Raw genomic sequence first — 17,879 nt, 5'->3', positions numbered from 1 at the left:
GAATGCAGTAGAGAACGTGCTTCTGAGCATAGTATAAACATCGGCGCTCCGTGAGAATATCTCTCGCACCCTTGTTGTGTCAAGCATTGGGAGCGCGGAATACAGTCGAGGTTTACACGACCTCGACTGTGTTGACGCTGATACAATTATGGTAGCAGCAATCGAGAGGGAAGCGTGACTACAACACCTGGGATTACCTTGAGCCACTCTTGCAATGGCTTGCAACGCCGCCCACGAGACTCCTGCTTGGCCATTGCCTGACGACAAATGTATTCCTCAGATGCTTAGCGACGAGACCCCTGAGGGCGAGGGGGATTTTCGGCTCCGCGCGCCTCTCCGAGGGGCGACGATGCATTGTGGCTGCTGCCGCCTGGCTGCCGTGTTGTTGCCGCACAGCAAAGTGTTGATCTTCCCGAGCTTCCACCTCATCACTTGTAGTCCACGCCTTCTCCATTGCTACCACCTCAGGCCTCTGCTAACGTCCACATCGTACATCCTCAGGAGGCATTGTAGACTTTGAACATCTCACATCACAGCCAGATCGCCAGCAAGCAGACGTGCTGGACAAGTTGCCCTGTTATCCTTTCCGCCCACACTCCTCAGCTCACACGACCTTCGCTCAGCGTCTCCCTCTTCAGCCTCGAAGTCCAAGCATCAAGCGTTCTCGCATAGACTTCTCGTAGCCTCACACATCATCCTCGTATCGTCAGCCGATCTCAGACAAGATGGCGCAATTCCTTGAAATCGCAATGCGGATCCCAGATACGATCAAGGGTCTCCGTAAAGAGCGTCTCTCCTCTCTACGTCCCCTCAATGAATGCTTCGACTACCAGCGTATCTCCCGCCCGCAAGATCTCAATGAAGCAACACAGCGTATCACCTATAACACGCGCCACTTTTCGGCGAATTACGCAGTGCTGATGGCCATTCTCGCAATCTATGGTCTCATCACCTCACCGCTGCTCCTAGTAGCCATCGTCTTCCTCGTAGGTGGATTTGCAGCAATCAATCGCTTTGCACCAGAACCGATGCAAGTGGGGGAACACGTAGTCACGCAAAAGTCACTCTATACTGGACTCTTTGTCATTGGAATCCCGTTGCTGTGGATCGCAAGTCCGATTGCGTTGCTATTCTGGCTGATTGGAAGCTCGGCAATCCTCGTGCTTGGACATGCGGCCTTCATTGGTGAGTTCCGTGGAGGATCGTGGAGGATAGTAGAGCTTGAAAAGAGTCCTGGCCTCTCGGCTACTGCCAAACACAAGCGCATTGCTAACCCCGCTTCACGCTTCACGCTGCTCTCTGCACCTCTGTCCCCTGCAGAACCGCCCGTCAGCTCCGAGTACACCGGCGTCGAGGTGAGTACTCATACGGCGGCGCCCGCGATGAAATTCCTACACCTTTCGAGCCGCATACTGACCTAACGCCACAATGGCATTTTGCTTCTGCCTGTAGACGGTCTGAGCTCTCTTGCAACTAGACGTGTAGCGGGGTGGGACAGGAAAGCACGGTGGACCCGGAGGAGAGCGCTAGGCGGGAGAAAGAGATCAGCCTCTGACTGGCTGGCTGGCTGGCTGGCTGGGGAGAGGTCGGGCGGCATGCCTGATCCTTGGGGCTGAAAAAGGAGTAGAATGTCCAGCAAAGTCGTCCAGGTCATCTCGCAGAGACGCTCGGAGTGAGCTGGTTGGTAGAGCCAAGCGGCAGTGGACAGCAGGTCGAGGATCGCTTTCCCTCACTCGCTGTGGGCAGCAATCGAGCGGGGAGAGAGAGAGAGCAGAAGCGTCTCACCTCTACATCCCGTGAGAGGGAGAAGAAGAGGACGAAGAAGAAGAAGGAGAGGGAAGCAGCCTCGCCGTGCCTCGCGCCTCGTGTCTCGTCCTCCCCTCACATCCTTCCGCACCTAGCCCCCTAATCATACATAATCGTCACCGTAGACTAGACTAGACTGCGTCATCAGTCCCGAATCCTGTGCGACGACCACGACGACGTCCTCCAGCACCTTCCAATCCTTGCTCCCTGGATGCTAGTCGTAGTCGTAGTCGTAGTCGTCCCCTCTGTCTTGATCAGACGAGTTGCCCCTACATGCGAGAGCTGATACAGACACAGGAGCTCACACGCTCGACTCGAAGGAGCACAGTGACAATGACGAAATGTGATCCATCCATATCCATTGCAGGGACGACAGATATGAGAGGAGTGGGGAAATGAAAGAAGGGGGGGGGGGGGGGGAAAAAAGGGGGGTTTTTAGGGTTTTTTGGGGAGGGGGGGAAAAGGGAGGGGGGGGGGGGGGGGGGGGACATAATGTGCGCTTGTCAGGTCTTGCTGGAATGCGGGGGGTTCGAAATCATACGAGGGATGGGGGAGAACATGATATGAAGGGAGAGAATTCGTACGAGCTCCACCGCCCTGTCCGTCTCTATCGCCTCTCTTGAGGCCAAGGATGCACCTCACTACACCGCTAGAGATCTACTTCTGCCCGGCCTCTCAGCCTCCTCACCTGCGATCCCTCTCGCGCTCCCTCTCCCTCTCTCTCCACGAGTCGCGCTGCCTCTCATAAACATCGTACCTCTCCCTCTCCTCCCTGACACCATTGGGCGTAGCAGAGCCCGACGCGCCTCTGTAGCGCGCCTCGTCTGCTCCATTGCCACTGCCGCCGTGCGAAGCAGCAAGAGAGGCGCGGGCTTTCTTGGGAATCGGCTCTTCCTTGACACCGCCTCCGTGGCCATGCCCGTGTCCGTGACCACCACTGCCACCGTCGGACTTGCCATTGGCGCTAATCTTGCGCTTCAGAGACACACCGTTGTGCGCAGGAGAGGGCGAGTCGACGGCCGCTTGACCGGCTCTGAGACCCGAGAGAGAAGACGAAGAGTTCAATGGCGCAGGCGAGGAGCTCGAAGCGGCCCCAGCACCGCCGCTCTTGCTAATACCGCTTCCCGCTGCCCTGTCTTCATTTTGGATCCCGTGCATCTTCTCATAAATGCCCTTGATCTTGGCTCCTTTGACGCCGTCTTTGCTAGGCCAAAAGAAGGTGACAAAGTGCCACAGGTGACGATCGAGCCTGGCTTGTTGCTCCTTTGTCTTCCCCTCGCTCTCCTCATCCAGAATATCTCTGATGCGCGATCCGATGGAAGCTAGACACTCCTTGAGGACGGCGAGCTTGGCGGGACCCTTGAGATTCTCTGTATCATTCTTGAGCGTCTTGAGCTGCTTCTTGCAGGGACGCATGAGGTCCTTGCACTCGGCTTCGTCCATACTGTCCAGACCCTCATCGGATGATGAAGAAGAGTAGTCGATGGTAGGCCGCGGCTTCTTGACTTTCACCGACTTGCCACTGGCAGCTGCCCCCGGTCCGTTGACCGAAGGAGCCGGAGAGGCTAGACTGCCCTCCGAGGGCGACCTCTTTTTGATCTTCCTTACAGCCGGCAGCTTGGCGCTCGAAGACACCGCGGCAGAGGGTCCAGAACCTGAAGGGGCAGCATCTGCAGCGACTTGCTTCTTCTCTGGGTGCTTCAATTCGTCGATGCACGTCAAGAGGTAGTCTCCGCGTCTGACCAGGTGGATTGCATTTGGGATTGCCTTGCTAGACGCCTTGGTGCCATTGCCTTCGGCTTCGGGGCTGCCTTTGTCCTCCTTCTCTCCGGCCCCACCACCCGGGCCCTTGATGTTCTTGCCCTCTTCGAGGAAGAATTTGCCGTGCAGGCCGATTCTTGCATCTGCTTCAATCTCCTCCCATCCTCCAAGACCATAGAGGAAGATGCCAACGAGAAGCTTCGAGTCCTCTTCCGCTCCCCACTCGCACGACCAGCCCAGCGTGGGCTTTGTCTCGAAGGGGATCTTGTAGGTGAAGAGGTCATCTTCCTCCCGCAGCATCTCAGCCAGGTAGGGAAGGCAATAGTGGCGATGGAGAAGCGTCTCGGCGTTGATGTTCTTGACTCCTCTGAATGTAGCTAGAACAGCTTTCTGACGCAGACTGAGAATCTCCTCGCCCCTCTCGACTCGACCGCGAATGTAGTCCTTATGGTCCTGGACAGCCTTCTCGCACGTTGCAATCAGCTCGTCGGAGACCTGCAAGAGGACAGCGCGGTTCTTCTTGTCCAGTTTGCTTTCCTTGGCAATCTCATCGTAACGCTGGTGGACATTGCCCCATCGTTGGATACCACGGCATAGGACACGTAGATCGCGCTCATTGAGGGTAGCTGCCTTCTCCTGCACCGACTTGGTGCCAGACTTCTTGGTAGCTCTTCCGCCTCTACCTCTACCTTTGAAGCCAGCGGCAGAGTCGTCGCTGTCGTCATCGCCCTGACTACCTGCGTCGGCATCGTGGTGGGGCGAATCCACTTTGCGAGCAGCCACGACCGCTCCGTCACCCTTGTAGGCTCCCTCGCCAAGCTGAGCGGCTTTTCTCCGACTGGACGCAGCCTGGAGAGCCTCCATGACAGCCTGTTCCTGCGCTGCTGCCTCGTCCTGCTTGATACGTGCAATCTCCTCTGGCCCCATGATGTCGTCCCAGGACATTTCTCCTGCTTTGAAGTCTTGGACCTGAGCAAACTGCTTGAGGAAGTCCTCTCCTCCGGAAGCAGCACCACCACCATTGGCCTCGGTCTCGTGCGCTTCGGCGTCAGCAAGAAGGGCGTCAATGTCCAGATTGTCCAGCTTCTTCTGCTGCTCGTCGCCGTCGCTGTTCTTGAACATGCTCTTGGCACCGAATTTGAGAGCAGCCTCCAGATCTTCCTTGGTAGGCCCGCCAGCCACAGCTGCCTTGTCCTTCGCTCCAATCTTGCCTGGAGCAAAGTTGGTACCGGATGTATCCAGCTGGTGGATGATAGCGTACTCGAGGACCATCTTCCTCTTGGCTCGTTCGATGACGTCCTCCTCCACTGTGTCCTTTGTCAACAGTCGGTAGACGTTGACATGCCTCTTGGAGTTGAGTCGGTGAGCTCGAGCCATCGCCTGCAAGTCATTCTGTGGGTTCCAGTCAGAGTCAAAGATGACAACGGTATCGGCCGTCTCGAGATTGATACCCAATCCACCGGCTCTCGTCGAGAGGAGGAAAGCAAAGTCGGGAGACCCCTCCGCATTGAACCGCTCAATTGCCTTTCTGCGATTGTCAGAAGAGACCATTCCGTCGAGCCTCTGATGGACATAGCCCCTCATCGTCATGTAGTCGGAGAGGATGTCCAGCATTCGGACCATCTGACTGAAGATTAGTACACGGTGGCCATCCTTCTTAAGACGGGCGAGGAGCTTGTCCAGCAGCACCATCTTACCACTGTTCATGATGAGACCTTTGAGGATTTCACCTCGCTCCGTCGAAGGCGTTTCAGAGCCGTCGAAGAGGTACGGGTGATTAGAGACCTTTTTCAGCTCAATGGCAATGTTGAGTAGACTGACTTGAGCAGCTCCGGCGGCACTCAAGATCTGGTAGTTGCGGCTGAGGATTGCCTTGTACATCTTCTGTTGCATGGCGGACATCTCCACTCGCAGAATCTTCTCCGTCTTTCCCGGCAGCTCTTTGATCACGTCCTTCTTCAATCGACGGATCATGACATTGTCAAGCTTCTTGTGAAGAGCGGCAACAGCCTCCGGGTCGGCGGTGGTCACATCGAAGTCTACGTCGAGGGAGAACTGATCGGGACGTAGGAAGTGCATGAGAGCCATGAGCTCCTTGACATTGTTCTGCAGTGGCGTACCCGTGATCATGAGCTTGCCTGCAACATTGAAGGCCTTCAGGACTTCGTAGAGCTGAGCCTGAGAGTTCTTCAGTCGATGGGCCTCGTCGATTGCTAGAAATTGCCACTTGATGGCCTGCAACTCATTCGCGTCCTTGAGGATGTACTCATAAGTCGTCACGAGCACATTGAACCTAAGCTTCTTCGGTGGTCCGAATTCATACTCGCGAATCTTGCCACGAGCCTCGCTGTTGCCGATGTAGGCAATGACGTTCAGATCGGTGGCCCAGTTGTCGAATTGTTCGATCCAAGCCGGGAGGGTAGACAACGGTACAACGACCAGGAATGGTCCGTACTGATGCATCGTGTGAGCGAGGTAAGACATGAATGCAACAGACTGAACAGTCTTGCCCAGTCCCATTTCGTCGGCCAAGATCCCGCTTTCGCCTTGGCTCCAGAGGAAAGCAAGCCAATTGAGACCGGTCAATTGGAACTCCTTGAGTTGTCCACCTGCTGTGAGATAGCTCGGCTGTTCCGTCATTCGGATGTACTTGGGTCGACTAGAGCCGTAGTTCTCGCTACGCGCAGGGACCATACCTGAGCTCGCACGAGCAATGTATGCATCGATGGCCGGTTTGGCAATCTTCCTAATCTCGTCATCCGCCTCCCAGGTACACTCGGCATAGCTGAGACCTTTCCACTTGCAGAGGTAGGCCAGGTGAGAAAAGGGCCGCTCCTTGGTTGGCGGGTTGTCCCTCTGCGCGACGATGCGCTCGACGATCTTGTAGCTCTCGAAGGCCTCCTTGATCCTTTCTTCGTCGACTCGGATTGCCTCGATGTCCTCTCTCGAGGCACCGCCCTCGTGCATTCTCTTGTACGCAGGCTGCCAGATGTTGCGAATGTAATTCTCCACCCTCTTGAAGCCTCGACATCCCTTGAGGAAAGAGAAGAGCTCAGAGGTGTTGTGCAGATGGGAGAAGCCCTTCCACTTGACAATGAAGCGCAGATTGACCTTCGGATCTTCTTCGGCGTCTTCAGGCACATCGTCGTCTTTCTCGTGACCGCAGATCTGCTCGATGGTCATATCATCCTCATCTGCCTCTGCAGCGGCAGCTCGCTGCTTGTTTGCCCTCGCTGCACGATCCTCAAAGGGATCATCATCGTCGGACAGCTCCAGATTAGCATAGTCTTCCTTGTACGTTACTCGCTTGCCTGTCCTGCCCGAGATCCGGAATGCATCATCGTCAGGAGTAGGGCGATGGGAAGAATTGGAGGTAGCCTTACTTCCTCCACCGCCTCGATGCTTTTTGCCCTTCTTGGCTGCCGCAATCTTGGCACGCTTGCGTGAAGCTTGTGCCGCCTTCTTGTCCTTGGCATTTGTCGCAAAGTCTTCGTCTGCCTCATCGTCTTCCTCGTCGTCGGGATCATCGGCATCATCGCTGTCGTCCGAGGCGCTCGATAGACCCGAGGTGAGAGGGGTACTAGCAGCTGACCGACCTCGGGAAATAGCAGAGACTAGGTCCGAGCAGGGGCAGTAGCAACGGAGGAAGATCAGCTTCTAGGTCGGAGTCTGAATCACTGGGCTCAAATCAGTCGCGTCCTCACCTCTACCTTTGCCTTTGCCCTTGGCAGTGCTCCTGCTGTGGCCAACAGGAGCTTCTTCCTCCTCGCTGCTCTCATCATTTGTATCGACGTACTGTGTGTAGTTTCAAATGGAAGGGGATGTGGTGTCAGAGGTGCAATGGTGATTCGGAGATTAGCCTGGGAGCCACCAGATCCGCGTTGCCGTGCCAAGGCGGAAATTCCATCTCGACGGAAAGGCGAACTTGGCTGCTGCCTCGGCCCGCCAAACGCCTCGGGCTGCCGCTGCCCGCCGCCTACAGCCACATCTGCCAATACTCACGGCCTTCTTCGGCGCTCGGCCCTGTGATAGTAAGAATGGTGGTCGGACACGGATGAATGAACGGACGAAGGATCAGTGACTAAGACTATGTCGATTTCGAAGCTTGAAAAGTATCACTGTACTCACCGATCTTCTCAGACCATACAGGTCAGGATTAGCTTCCGCCTCTTCCAGTCCCTTCTTTTGCCTGTGTACATGCTTCAGCGAGCTTCCCGTTGAGGCTTCCTTGCGGCGGTGTGAAGGTGCAGAAGAGCCTGCGTTGCCTGCATCGTCTGTGCCACTGTCCTCATCTGTCAGGCGCGAAGAGGAAGGCACAGGGGAGGCATTGACCGAGTCGTACTGAGCTGCTAGGGCTCCCTTGGCTGCTCCGTTGAGAGGTCGCTGAGAGGATGAGGGCCCTTGGCTAGCATCGGATGCCTCGTCGTCGTCCTCTCCAGCACTCGATGAGTCCATGGCTTCACCAGCTTTAGCAGGTGCAAAGTGAGGCGGCGGAAGGGCTACGGGAGAAGAGCCGGCTGCCCTGGAAAAGGCCAGGTTGCTGCTTTGAGCTGCTGCTTGCGGCACGGCCACATCGGCCGAGGTGGAAGTAGTGGCAGAGACATTTGTAGGAGGGGCAGCCTGGATACCAGAGCTGCTCGTTGAAGAAGGTAGGACTGCCGTAGGAGGAGAGGCACCCTGACCAGGAGGAGGGTAGGCCTCCGGAGCACCCTGCATCACGGCTCACTCTGGCGAAATGAAGCCGCTGCAGCTGGCGATGATGGTGAATGTCTCCGTATGAGTCCGAGAAGTGATTCAAGTAGACGATAGTCGCAATTGATCCGCCTTTCAGTGTCCAGACGCGAGGTGGGTGAGCTCAGGTGAGGTGGGGCTGGTGTCCCCCCCTTCCGCCGATGCGCTGCGCCAAAGAAAGCTTCCGATGAGGGGAGTGATGGCGAGTGTCGAGGAAAGGTAGACGAGTGGTGAGCAATGCCTATGTGAGGGGTAAAGAGTAAGCTGATGGGTGTCGTAGGATGGGTATGGAGAAGGAGGATGGCGAGGATGCAGGTTCTGCTCGTCGTCGTCGTCGCCGCTTCTGTGCCCCGGGGCTGCTGCTCGTCGTCGACGACGTCGCGCGAAAGCAGACGTCCCCGGCGGCATTCTGCCTCACGTTTTCTCCCTCAGGCAGGATTACTCATAGCCGGATCGGGACCTCGGAATCAAATCTGAGCATGACGAGACGTAATGGCATTGATAGCAAGCAAAAAGGTGACGAAGAGACTGGATTACAGGGTATACATGATCGCGAGGGGGGTAGTGATCGTGCAAGAGTGATGCATGACAGAGTGGGGACTGCAATGTCAGGTGGGTCTCTCGGCTGTCCCGAAGGTGCCCTTCGAGTGCTACGCTTCCGACATGGAGCATCACAGCAACGAGAGTGCGACAAGAGGACTAGTATGACTCCTTGAATTCAGATGATGGCCGCACCTGCGAGGTGCGCACAAGCTGATCACATGGGCGATACTGGCCACTTGTCTCACGGTGCGTTGAGTATGATTCTCACTTCTCCATGGCTTCACTTTGTCGCAGTCTCTAGCTCTTTCTGACGCAAGAGTGCCTGGACGACTGCAAAGTGTTACCCATACGACAGCGGGCGAGCCCACTTCGCAGCGGTCGGGGTGGACGATGAGCATCCAGCACGATAGCACGCAAGCCGTGACGGTGAAGACGAAGAGGGTGACAATCAAGAGGAGGAGACCACGCCATTGACACTGTGCACCGTGGCGATGTGCAGGAGAACAGTGGATGGCATGGTGTGGGTGGAAGGGGATGGAGGTGCGGTAAGTGTGGTGTGGGAGGAGAGTGGGGAAGAGGGAGGGAGAAGAGGAGCCGGGCAGCGCACCTGAGGCACTCCGGGCTTTCGGGCCCATCTCGCGTGGCTCCGCCCTCGGCGCGGTCGGGCAGGCAGGCAGGCAGGCAGCAGCAGCGCGGCGCAGAAGTACGACCCCGCCCTCGAGGGTACAGATGATCGATGAGGTATACAATTACATTACAGCTAGAGAGACTACAGCCAAGAGGACCAACCAACATACATCCTCGACAGATTATAGTTGCTCGCCGCTTCTCTCGTCAATGTATCCACGAGATTGTTGTTGCCCAGAGGGGCTGTCCACTGGTCCACCCTGATATCCCCCTTTCTCATGGTCCCGTCTAATTTTCTAGCAATCGGATCCAGACTCTTCCTTGCCTCTATGAGTCTCGGATCCTGCTTGGGCGCCCCATTTGCAGCTTCTCTGGCAGCCTTGGAGCGCCCACCTCCGCCTCCCGTGTCCGCCACCGCCCACTCTACTAAGGGATCGTGAACCATTGCCTCCAGCACTGACATCAACGAGTCCTTGTTGCTCCTCAGAATACCCATGGTCAATTCTGCCGCTCTCCTGAACACTCCTTCATAGCCTGTGACGCCCATTGCATCGATCATGTTCCTCGTGAGCCTGAAGGGCACCTGCTCTGGAATCTCAAATGTGTATCCCTTCTCGAAGAGACAATTTAGATCGACGTGGACCGTGTCTCCAGACACCGAGTCGAAGAGAATGTTCTCGCCGTGGCGATCTCCGAGTCCAAGGACGAAGCCTACCATGGACATGACGGCGCATGTTCGAGCATAGCTCAACCGTGCCTTGAGCCACGCTGCCGGTTCGGGAAAGGTGTTGAGGAACCACTCGTGGAAGACAGGAGGGTAGTTGACTAGGACCTTCTTTTCAAAGAGCTCACCAGCTCTGCGCGGGTCCTTCCTGCATTCGTCCATGACCACTCTGATATCGTTGGAATAGAGGTGAATCCCTTTCGAGGAGTACAGCTTGTGCAGAATATGTCTCAGACCGACCGTGTTGGGAACCCATTCAATGAGACCACATTCTTCATTGAGCGTCACCACGGCATACGTCCTGATCAGTAGATGCCTTTTACGAGATTCTGAATTGCTTTGGAGGAGCTTGTTGATCATCGAGTCGAATTCCATCAGCCGTGCATCTTTGCGCAAATCGTCTTTGGGCTTGCAGAGGAAAGGGTAGTGTTTGCCGTCGCTACCGATGATGACAATCTTGCGAGGCTTTTGAAGGGAGTTCATGATCTCGATTGTTGACTCGAAACCCTGAATCAAGGGCAGATTCGGTGGGAAGGGATAGTGGTCTGCCTTGACTTCGTTGTTGGCCGGGAGACTGACGGTGACCGACGACTGCAGAGGCAGAATCAGTCCACAGCCGGCCAGGGAGGCAAGGGCAGGGAAAGCAGTCTCCATTTTGAGCGTGGTCTCGCTCTTTTGCACAGGATAGTCACACAGGACCAGCAGCTCATGAGCGAGTTTCTGGGACATCTGTATGATCTTGACGGCCTCCTTGGAGCCCTGTCGTGAGCTCTTCATCATGTCGACGATGGCGTTCGCTCGACGCTTACGATGACTGTCAGTAGAATTAAAGCCTGCGACCATTCCCCACATGGCCTGGTGTGGGTACTTCTCAATGACGACGGCAATGATTGTCTGCAAGATGGCCCAGACGGCCTCATTCTTGTGCACGATACGCGAAACGAGCTGTGGGAAGACTGCCAGCCATTGGTACGGTTGCAACTTGAGCACACTACGGTTGATCATGTCGTTGATCTTGCTGAATGTCTCGATGCGATCACTTGCATCGGCATTCTTGTTCTTGTCCGAACTTGCCTTGTACCTTCCATTCTGATGGTCAAGAATCAGCTGCTCTTCCCCGGCATCGAGCCAGATTGTCAGAAGTCTTGGCAGAGTACGGTAGAAGAACTTTGTACCAAGCGATGCGGACTTGCAGAAGTACCGGCACACACTGTAGTGCTGTGTCATCATGTTGGCCACGGTCGCACCTCCCAACGTATCATAGTATCGACCAAGACAGTACCACGCCTTCTCGAGGCTCTTGCAGATCTTTGCACTCTCCTTGTACTGCTCGATGACATCGTTTGGCATGAAGCGTCCAGTAGCTTCAAACAAGCGAGCTTTGAGCAAGACTGCTTTTCCGTACATGGCTTGGTCGACCTCGCTGGGATGGGAAGCACCGGTGAGGTCAATGACGCCCGAGTCGATTGCAGACCCAGCCGTCGCAGCTCTCATCGAAGCAGTCATGGTCTGTAACGCGTTCGTAAGCTCTTGCATGGCAGCATGCGGCTGCTCTGCATCGGCCAACAGCTTGGCTCGCTGCACGAAGGCAAAGGGCGCTTGGTTCACCATTGCTTGCAAGACTGCACTATACGCTGTTTGCGTGTGACCTGCTTTGCGCGCAATTTTGCACGTCGATACCCAAGCCGCTGCAATCTGCTCCTTGTAAGCTGGTTCAGTGCTTCCTGGCTCCACATAGGTGCTAAAGGCCGATCTCCGAAGGCTGAGAAGGGGCTCTCGGATGCGGAAGGATGGTAGTGTTGCATCTAGCCGGGCTTGTAGACTGCGTAGGAGTCCATCGAGCTTCTTGCCACCTCGATCAGTCGTTTGCGCTAGCTCCTCGATGAGAGATGCCTCATGAAGGACGTGAAGCTGCAGCACCGAGTCGTAGATTTGAGGATAAGAGCCGCGTCCGGCAGCCAAAATGGGTTTGCCAAGCTGCCGACGAGCAGTCTGGAGGACGTCCGAAATGGCTTCGTTGCCTCTTCCAGCCATTGCAAGCAAGACACGAGCCATTGCATGTTCTGGAGACTGTTGCTCTCCGGGCCGGCTCAAGATCTGCTCTGCTTCATCCCAGTCGCCCAGAATGCAGGCGCCTTCGATGGCAAAGGGAGCCAAAATCTCCTCCCATTGCGGGTGAACGCTCAGGGCACCTCGAACGTGGGTCCTCATGGTATCATAATGTCCCAGATTGCGGAGACATCTCAACAGACCAACGTGGTTGGAAGCGTCATCTGGCTTCGACTGGATCTCGACCTCCCAACAACTCTGCGCGGAAGTCCATCTACCTGTGCTTTCGTGCTCCCGGATCTGGTGCTCTAGCGAAGGAGAGATGATGCAAGTCGAGATCCCTTCCATACCATCCGGCTCGTCCAGACTGGCATAGATCGTATGAAGATTCTCATAGTATGTCTGCAATTCACCATCTGGCTTGCCACTCGAGCGAAACGTTCTTAGTCGCTGCTCAAAGTTGAGCAAAGATCGTGCGTATGCTCGACAATAAAGTGCAGCCCGCGCCATGAGCTCTTGAGAGATACTTGCGATGACAGACTCGATGTTCGTGAGCGAGTCCTCTCCACCGGCCATACCTATCGGATCTCGACGCTGGCGGGGCTGTCTGGACCGCTCCATCCTCTTCAATCTGAGCCAGGCACTCATATGGTCCATGAGGCCGAAGACTGTTTGTGCACACAGCAATCGTCGATCAGGCGAAAAGCCCATGGTAGGATCGACTTGGTCAAGCAGCACTGCTACAAATTCTGCTCTCAGCTCCTCCCTCTGCTGATCTGTACCTGAGATAAGATTGTGCAACACAGCATGTGGGAGAATATGCTGCGTGATATCGAGGTCGTGATGCCGTATGAGTACTCGGAAGATGCCAAACACCGTTTCGGCATCTTGACCTTTGGCACCTTGCATGAGGTGATTTGCCCAGATCTCGATCCATTCTCGGTACGAATTGGAATGCTGGTAAAAGGGCTTGTCGTGGCTAGTGGCAGGACCGTGCGTGATGGAATACTTTGAGTCGAGCAAAGGAGCAACCGTGTCGATGATTGCAGGAGGCAGGTCATTCCACCTTTGCTTCACCTTCAGGGAGGAGATTCTTCCATTGGGTCGAAGGAGAGCCGACGTGAAGCCGCAGAAACGCAGAAGTTCCTGTATGGCGTAGGCGAGCGCAGATTGGTGCTTGGTGTCAGAAGTAGCCCGGAAGGCGCTGACCAGGATGTCTCGAATGAGGTGGACTGCAAAGTCGATGGTCTCGTCTCGATCTTCGAAGTTCTGCAGGAGCTTATGAGGGCTGTCCTCAGCTGGCAGCTCCAGACGATCCGGGTCAACGGCTCCGAGCATGCCCAGACACTCCAGACAAAGGTCCCTCATTTCAAGCTGCGTGTCGTCCGATCGACGCAGCGTTCCCAGAAGAGCAGTGATGATAGTGCCAACAATGGGAGCGAAAGCTGTGCCTGACGCTTGAGTTTGAATGTATCGACGATGATTTTGCAAGAAGCCTTTGAGTTCATGCAGCGATCTCAAATTGATGCTGGCATTCTCGTCTGCAACGCGCTCCAAGATTTGCTGGAGCTGCTGCTCGGCCGACCAGTCCTGTCTCGAAGATCGTAGCTTGCGACATACATCGGGCAGCTCTGTGGCGAGATCTTCCATGTCTGGGATCTCGGCACTGAACTTTCTCATCTCCTGAGCGTTTTCCACGACGAGGTAATTGAGGATCTTGCCGGCCACCTTGCGCTCTACATTGCTGAAGTGTGACCATTCGGACAGCAGAGCAGCGGTGGTCTGTCCAATGAATGGACCGACATCGTCAAACCGCAGCGTAGTCATGAACGTCTGCCAACTTTGAAGAGTCGCCGTCCTTAGTTCGGGAACCTGCAAAGTGCTGCTCAAAGTCGCCATGATCTGTGGTGCTACCATGCTGATAGACGATCCCACCACCTCGATGAAGACTCCAATGGACCTAGCAACCATGGCCTTGTAGGTCGGCGAGCGCTTGCCATTGACGCTCATCAAGTCGTCGTTGAGCCAAGCTAGAATGCCCAGAATCTCTTCTCGTAGAAAGGCCGAAAGGTCACCACCTCCTGACATGGCCGCCTTTGCTTTGCTCTTCTCATTGCGCTCAACAGTCAGAGTATGCTGTATGTGGCGCAGCCCATCCAGAGCAAGGGGTCGTCGATCCTCGTCACCCAAGCACGCAACAAGGTGGCCGAGGATCTCACCGATGTAGCTCCGATACAGACCTTTGAGAGGCACCTCTTGATCCGATGCTCTCCGAATAGTGTCCAGATACAGCTGTATATTCTTATCACGCTTCTGTGGCTGTAGGAGAAGATACTGCTTCAGAATAGCAGGCGCCTGCTCTAGACAGAGTTTTGGGATCGTCGTGCCCAGAGCGCTGACCATGAGGTCGAGTGCCTTGGTGTTGCGGGCGGCAATGACTCGAGGGAGCGTCCAGTCGAGCGTCACCTGCAGGAACTTTGCCTGATTCTGATTCGTCAACTTCAGCACTTCCAGGAACAGACTTGGAGCCGACGTCATCCTCTCCACAATCGGCGGACTGATGACAGCAAAATACGGTGAGAGAAGGGCATAGGTACTACATCGGTGATGCGCGGCCAATTGAGTGATCTGCAGGTAGGCACAAGACTGCAGTAATACGGTGCTGTTGAGCTGAAGCACGAGTTGCAACAAGACGTTCTCAAGGATCTCTTCCTTGTTGATGCGTCCTAGGTTGCCCAGACTGATGATGAGCGTTTCTTTGACCTTGGGCGTGCTGACGGCAAGGAGACTTTCGTGAATGTCATGCAATGGCGCCAGACGCCTTCGTAAGCTCGCCAGATCTCCGTCGCCGTTGGTGCTAATGTGCTTCGCTGCTATCGCGAATGCCAATCGGCCAGCGGCCAAGCGAATCTCTCGATGCGCATGTGTCAGGCCCTGTCTGACGAGTGCTTCTAGTGAGCCTGCATCTATGATCTCCAGAAATCGTTCAACGGGATAGTGAGCCGTCTGTCTTGCTATCGTGTTCAGAGCGCCGACAAATAATGTCTCCTTGATGTTCTGATCTCCGTAAAGAGTAGACACCAAGCGGACATGGTCTGCTCTTACAATTTCCACTTCTTGCTCTGCAGCGGAAGGTCCTGGGTAGTCTCCGTTGTCACAGAGACTGCATCGAAGCAGTGACAGTCGCTGCCGTTGCGCGACAGAGGCTTGTCTTTCGCTGACACAGTCCGCCTGAGCGCAAATGAAGAGCTCATTACGGAGAACCTCGTCGAGACCCGAGGCATGTACGACGTCCTCTTCTGGCGCTGATACATGCACGTCTTCTCTCAGTCCTCCGGCTTTGAGCAGCTGTGCAAGACTCACAGCTTTGGGAGAGGTCGAGTCATCCTCCGCCCATGGTCTCTTTGTCCTCCTCTCCTTCCCGTTCTGGCTTGCTGCACGGCTGCGAACGAGGTGACCGATGACTCTACGCGCTTCCCTTGCTTCCTCAAGCGGCAGCCAAGGGTGGGTGGATGCCGCCTGCTCCTCTTCGTCTTCTTCAGTAATCGCAGTACCGTCAAAGTCCTCCCCGCAGAGGAGCTGAGTGGCTTCTTTCTCCTGAAGGGACGTCAACGGATTCGGTAGAGCCGACAGCTGGATGATGCTTAGCAGGCCCTCGTAGGCGCATAACTTCCGAGCGAGCTCTTCGGATGGATTATCCTTTGTCTCGCCCATCGCAGACCCAGTTTGACCGTCGTTCATGTCTTCTTCATCGAATGCTTCTGAGATATCTGGCAATGGTTCTGCAAGATTGGACAGGAATGTCCCTGCCAGACGCCGTAATGAATTCCAGGCAGCAACTGGCAGCCTTTTCCTTGATGTACGCATCATACGCCAAATGTCTCTGAGCCTGATGGAAAGCTCTGTGCGCTGATTTGACGTACCCCAAGTCTCTGTACCCTCTGCAAAATGCCGCGCAGTCTGAGCTGCGAGCAAGCCAAAGAATTCTCGCTCGGAGAATGTGCTGCTCTCGCCGCCATTCTGGAGGCGATGCTGCACGATCTCGTACCTCTGACCTACGATCTTCGGAGGCAAGATCCTAGCCTTGAGATCAGAGCGGCGGAAATTGAGGTCGTGCTGCCAATTGATGAACAGCGACTTTGAAGCTGCTTGGCCGATGTCATCTAGGTAAGCCGGGAACTCTGCAGCAAGAGAGATAATGACATCTACTGAGCAGAACAAGAGCGTGCGAGAGAGGCAATGCTGGACCTGAGCAGTCAGATCCTTGACTGGGAGATTGAGCTCGAAGCTGGTCTGGTCTTCAGGCATCCATAAGCGAGCGATGCCTTCCCCCGGAGGCCGTTGACCGGGTTTGGGAGGAGTGAGATGTGTATTGTGGGGATGCCTCGAGGTGAAGAAAGATGTGAAGCTGAGGGAGGCGCTGTCTTCCGTTGTTGTGGATCGACTCAGACTTGCCGAACGCTTCGAGAAGTCTGTCCGGAATGGAAGAGCCTGTGAGAGAGGGTCGTCCACTTGTACTAGGGCTTGGTGGCATGCCACAAGGAATTCCCAAAGGATAGCTCTGACAGTTTCGAGATGTTGTGCTTTCAACAAAGCGCAGCGTAGCATACTCTTGATTCGATCGAGTAGCAGTCTACGAAGGTGGTCCGCTTCAGCGGCTGCAACAGTGACACCTGGTTCATCGGCGCCTTTTGTTGAGGTAGCTCGGAGAACGCCACTAGCCCTCAAAGAGAGGACAGCAGCCGCCACGAGCATTCTGGGACAGAACCACAAGTCGAGGGTGGTGGAGGAGTACATGTCATATCCTCCTGTGTTGCCTCCAGGCTTGCTCTGAAAGACGTCTTCGAGAGTACCAGGCTGTTCTTGGATCATCGACTCGAGCGTCTCGAGTGCCTGAAGGACTGTGATGCCATGCCTCTCGGTGTTTCCTGAGCGATATTGGCGCGGGTGAGAATTAGACGGCGAGACTTCGATCATACTGCGCCTGCCTCGGAAACTCACCTGGTATCCCCGCATCGTCTATTCTCATCAAGGGAACAACAAAGCAGAGGCCAAGGACTCGTAAGAGCAAGTGGGCTGTCCTCTCTGCATGAGCTACTTCGCCTCCAGCTTCGAGCTTGGATGTAGAGGCGACAGGTTCCGCCGATGCCGCACTCTCGGTGGAAGGCCAGACTGCGACATCTTCGAGGCTCCTACCACTTTCTTTGAGAGCCTTGTACCTTGCTCTGCGCTCCCTGGCGTTTTCCCCAATCAAACGGCCTAGCACGGTACTGGTTGAAGGCGGCTCTCCTCCGCGAGACATGATGAATAGGAGGTACCGAACGTCGGCGAGCGAGCTGCCTCGCTTGGTCTGGTCGTCTTGGAGAGCGGTCTTGCCGAGCGGTCCGTCACGTGGGCAGAATGTACAGCATACGAGGATGTCTCAAGTAAGTGCAGATTGTAAGACGGGAGTTCAGCGATGACGCTCAGGAGGCGGCAGGGAGGAACTGCAGCTTCTGAAGTGTTGCAGTACGGAACGTCGAGCAAGCGGAAAGAGGGGGCGCGTCGAGCGGAGCCAGTCACGGAACGGAGAGAGAGGCTGAAGGCGTGGGTAGCCCCAGTGTGCAAAGTAGTTGCAGTCAGTCCTTCACATCACCCA

The 17,879-nt window shown here is 55.5% G+C and overlaps 3 protein-coding genes across 3 annotated transcripts; 1 reads left to right on the top strand and 2 right to left on the bottom strand.

Moving 5' to 3' along the window:
- The first annotated feature begins 623 nt into the window (after positions 1-623).
- On the top strand, positions 624-1,706 carry BCV69DRAFT_86073 (prenylated rab acceptor PRA1). The gene is made up of 3 exons (XM_025495583.1): positions 624-1,185; positions 1,321-1,355; positions 1,453-1,706. The coding sequence occupies exons 1-3, from the start codon at positions 726-728 to the stop codon at positions 1,459-1,461; spliced, it is 504 nt and encodes a 167-aa protein (XP_025345300.1). The 5' UTR covers positions 624-725; the 3' UTR covers positions 1,462-1,706.
- A 578-nt stretch (positions 1,707-2,284) lies between these two features.
- On the bottom strand, positions 2,285-8,598 carry BCV69DRAFT_274427 (hypothetical protein). The gene is made up of 4 exons (XM_025491040.1): positions 7,696-8,598; positions 7,570-7,590; positions 7,272-7,362; positions 2,285-7,181 (listed from the first exon to the last, which is right to left on the bottom strand). Exons 1-4 carry the CDS (start codon positions 8,281-8,283, stop codon positions 2,491-2,493), a joined length of 5,391 nt encoding a protein of 1,796 aa, XP_025345299.1. The 5' UTR covers positions 8,284-8,598; the 3' UTR covers positions 2,285-2,490.
- Positions 8,599-9,544: 946 nt separating this feature from the next.
- On the bottom strand, positions 9,545-17,742 carry BCV69DRAFT_274423 (hypothetical protein). The gene is made up of 2 exons (XM_025491039.1): positions 17,243-17,742; positions 9,545-17,169 (listed from the first exon to the last, which is right to left on the bottom strand). The coding sequence occupies exons 1-2, from the start codon at positions 17,541-17,543 to the stop codon at positions 9,611-9,613; spliced, it is 7,860 nt and encodes a 2,619-aa protein (XP_025345298.1). The 5' UTR covers positions 17,544-17,742; the 3' UTR covers positions 9,545-9,610.
- Between the last annotated feature and the right edge of the window lie 137 nt (positions 17,743-17,879).

This window comes from Pseudomicrostroma glucosiphilum, assembly GCF_003144135.1.
Source record: "Pseudomicrostroma glucosiphilum strain MCA 4718 unplaced genomic scaffold BCV69scaffold_18, whole genome shotgun sequence".
Taxonomy (NCBI): Eukaryota; Fungi; Basidiomycota; class Exobasidiomycetes; order Microstromatales; family Microstromataceae; genus Microstroma; species Microstroma glucosiphilum.
This window is presented reverse-complemented; position numbering and strand designations above follow the sequence as displayed.

Coding starts and splice junctions, on each gene's coding strand:
- BCV69DRAFT_274423 (XM_025491039.1), bottom strand. CDS start 17,543: ATGTCTCGCGGAGGAGAGCCGCCTTCAACCAGTACCGTGCTAGGCCGT. Junction 17,170..17,242: donor AGACGATGCGGGGATACCAG/GTGAGTTTCCGA, acceptor AATATCGCTCAG/GAAACACCGAGAGGCATGGC.
- BCV69DRAFT_86073 (XM_025495583.1), top strand. CDS start 726: ATGGCGCAATTCCTTGAAATCGCAATGCGGATCCCAGATACGATCAAG. Junction 1,186..1,320: donor TGGACATGCGGCCTTCATTG/GTGAGTTCCGTG, acceptor TGTCCCCTGCAG/AACCGCCCGTCAGCTCCGAG.
- BCV69DRAFT_274427 (XM_025491040.1), bottom strand. CDS start 8,283: ATGCAGGGTGCTCCGGAGGCCTACCCTCCTCCTGGTCAGGGTGCCTCT. Junction 7,363..7,569: donor GCCGAGCGCCGAAGAAGGCC/GTGAGTATTGGC, acceptor AACTACACACAG/TACGTCGATACAAATGATGA. Junction 7,182..7,271: donor GGGCAAAGGCAAAGGTAGAG/GTGAGGACGCGA, acceptor GCTCGGACCTAG/TCTCTGCTATTTCCCGAGGT.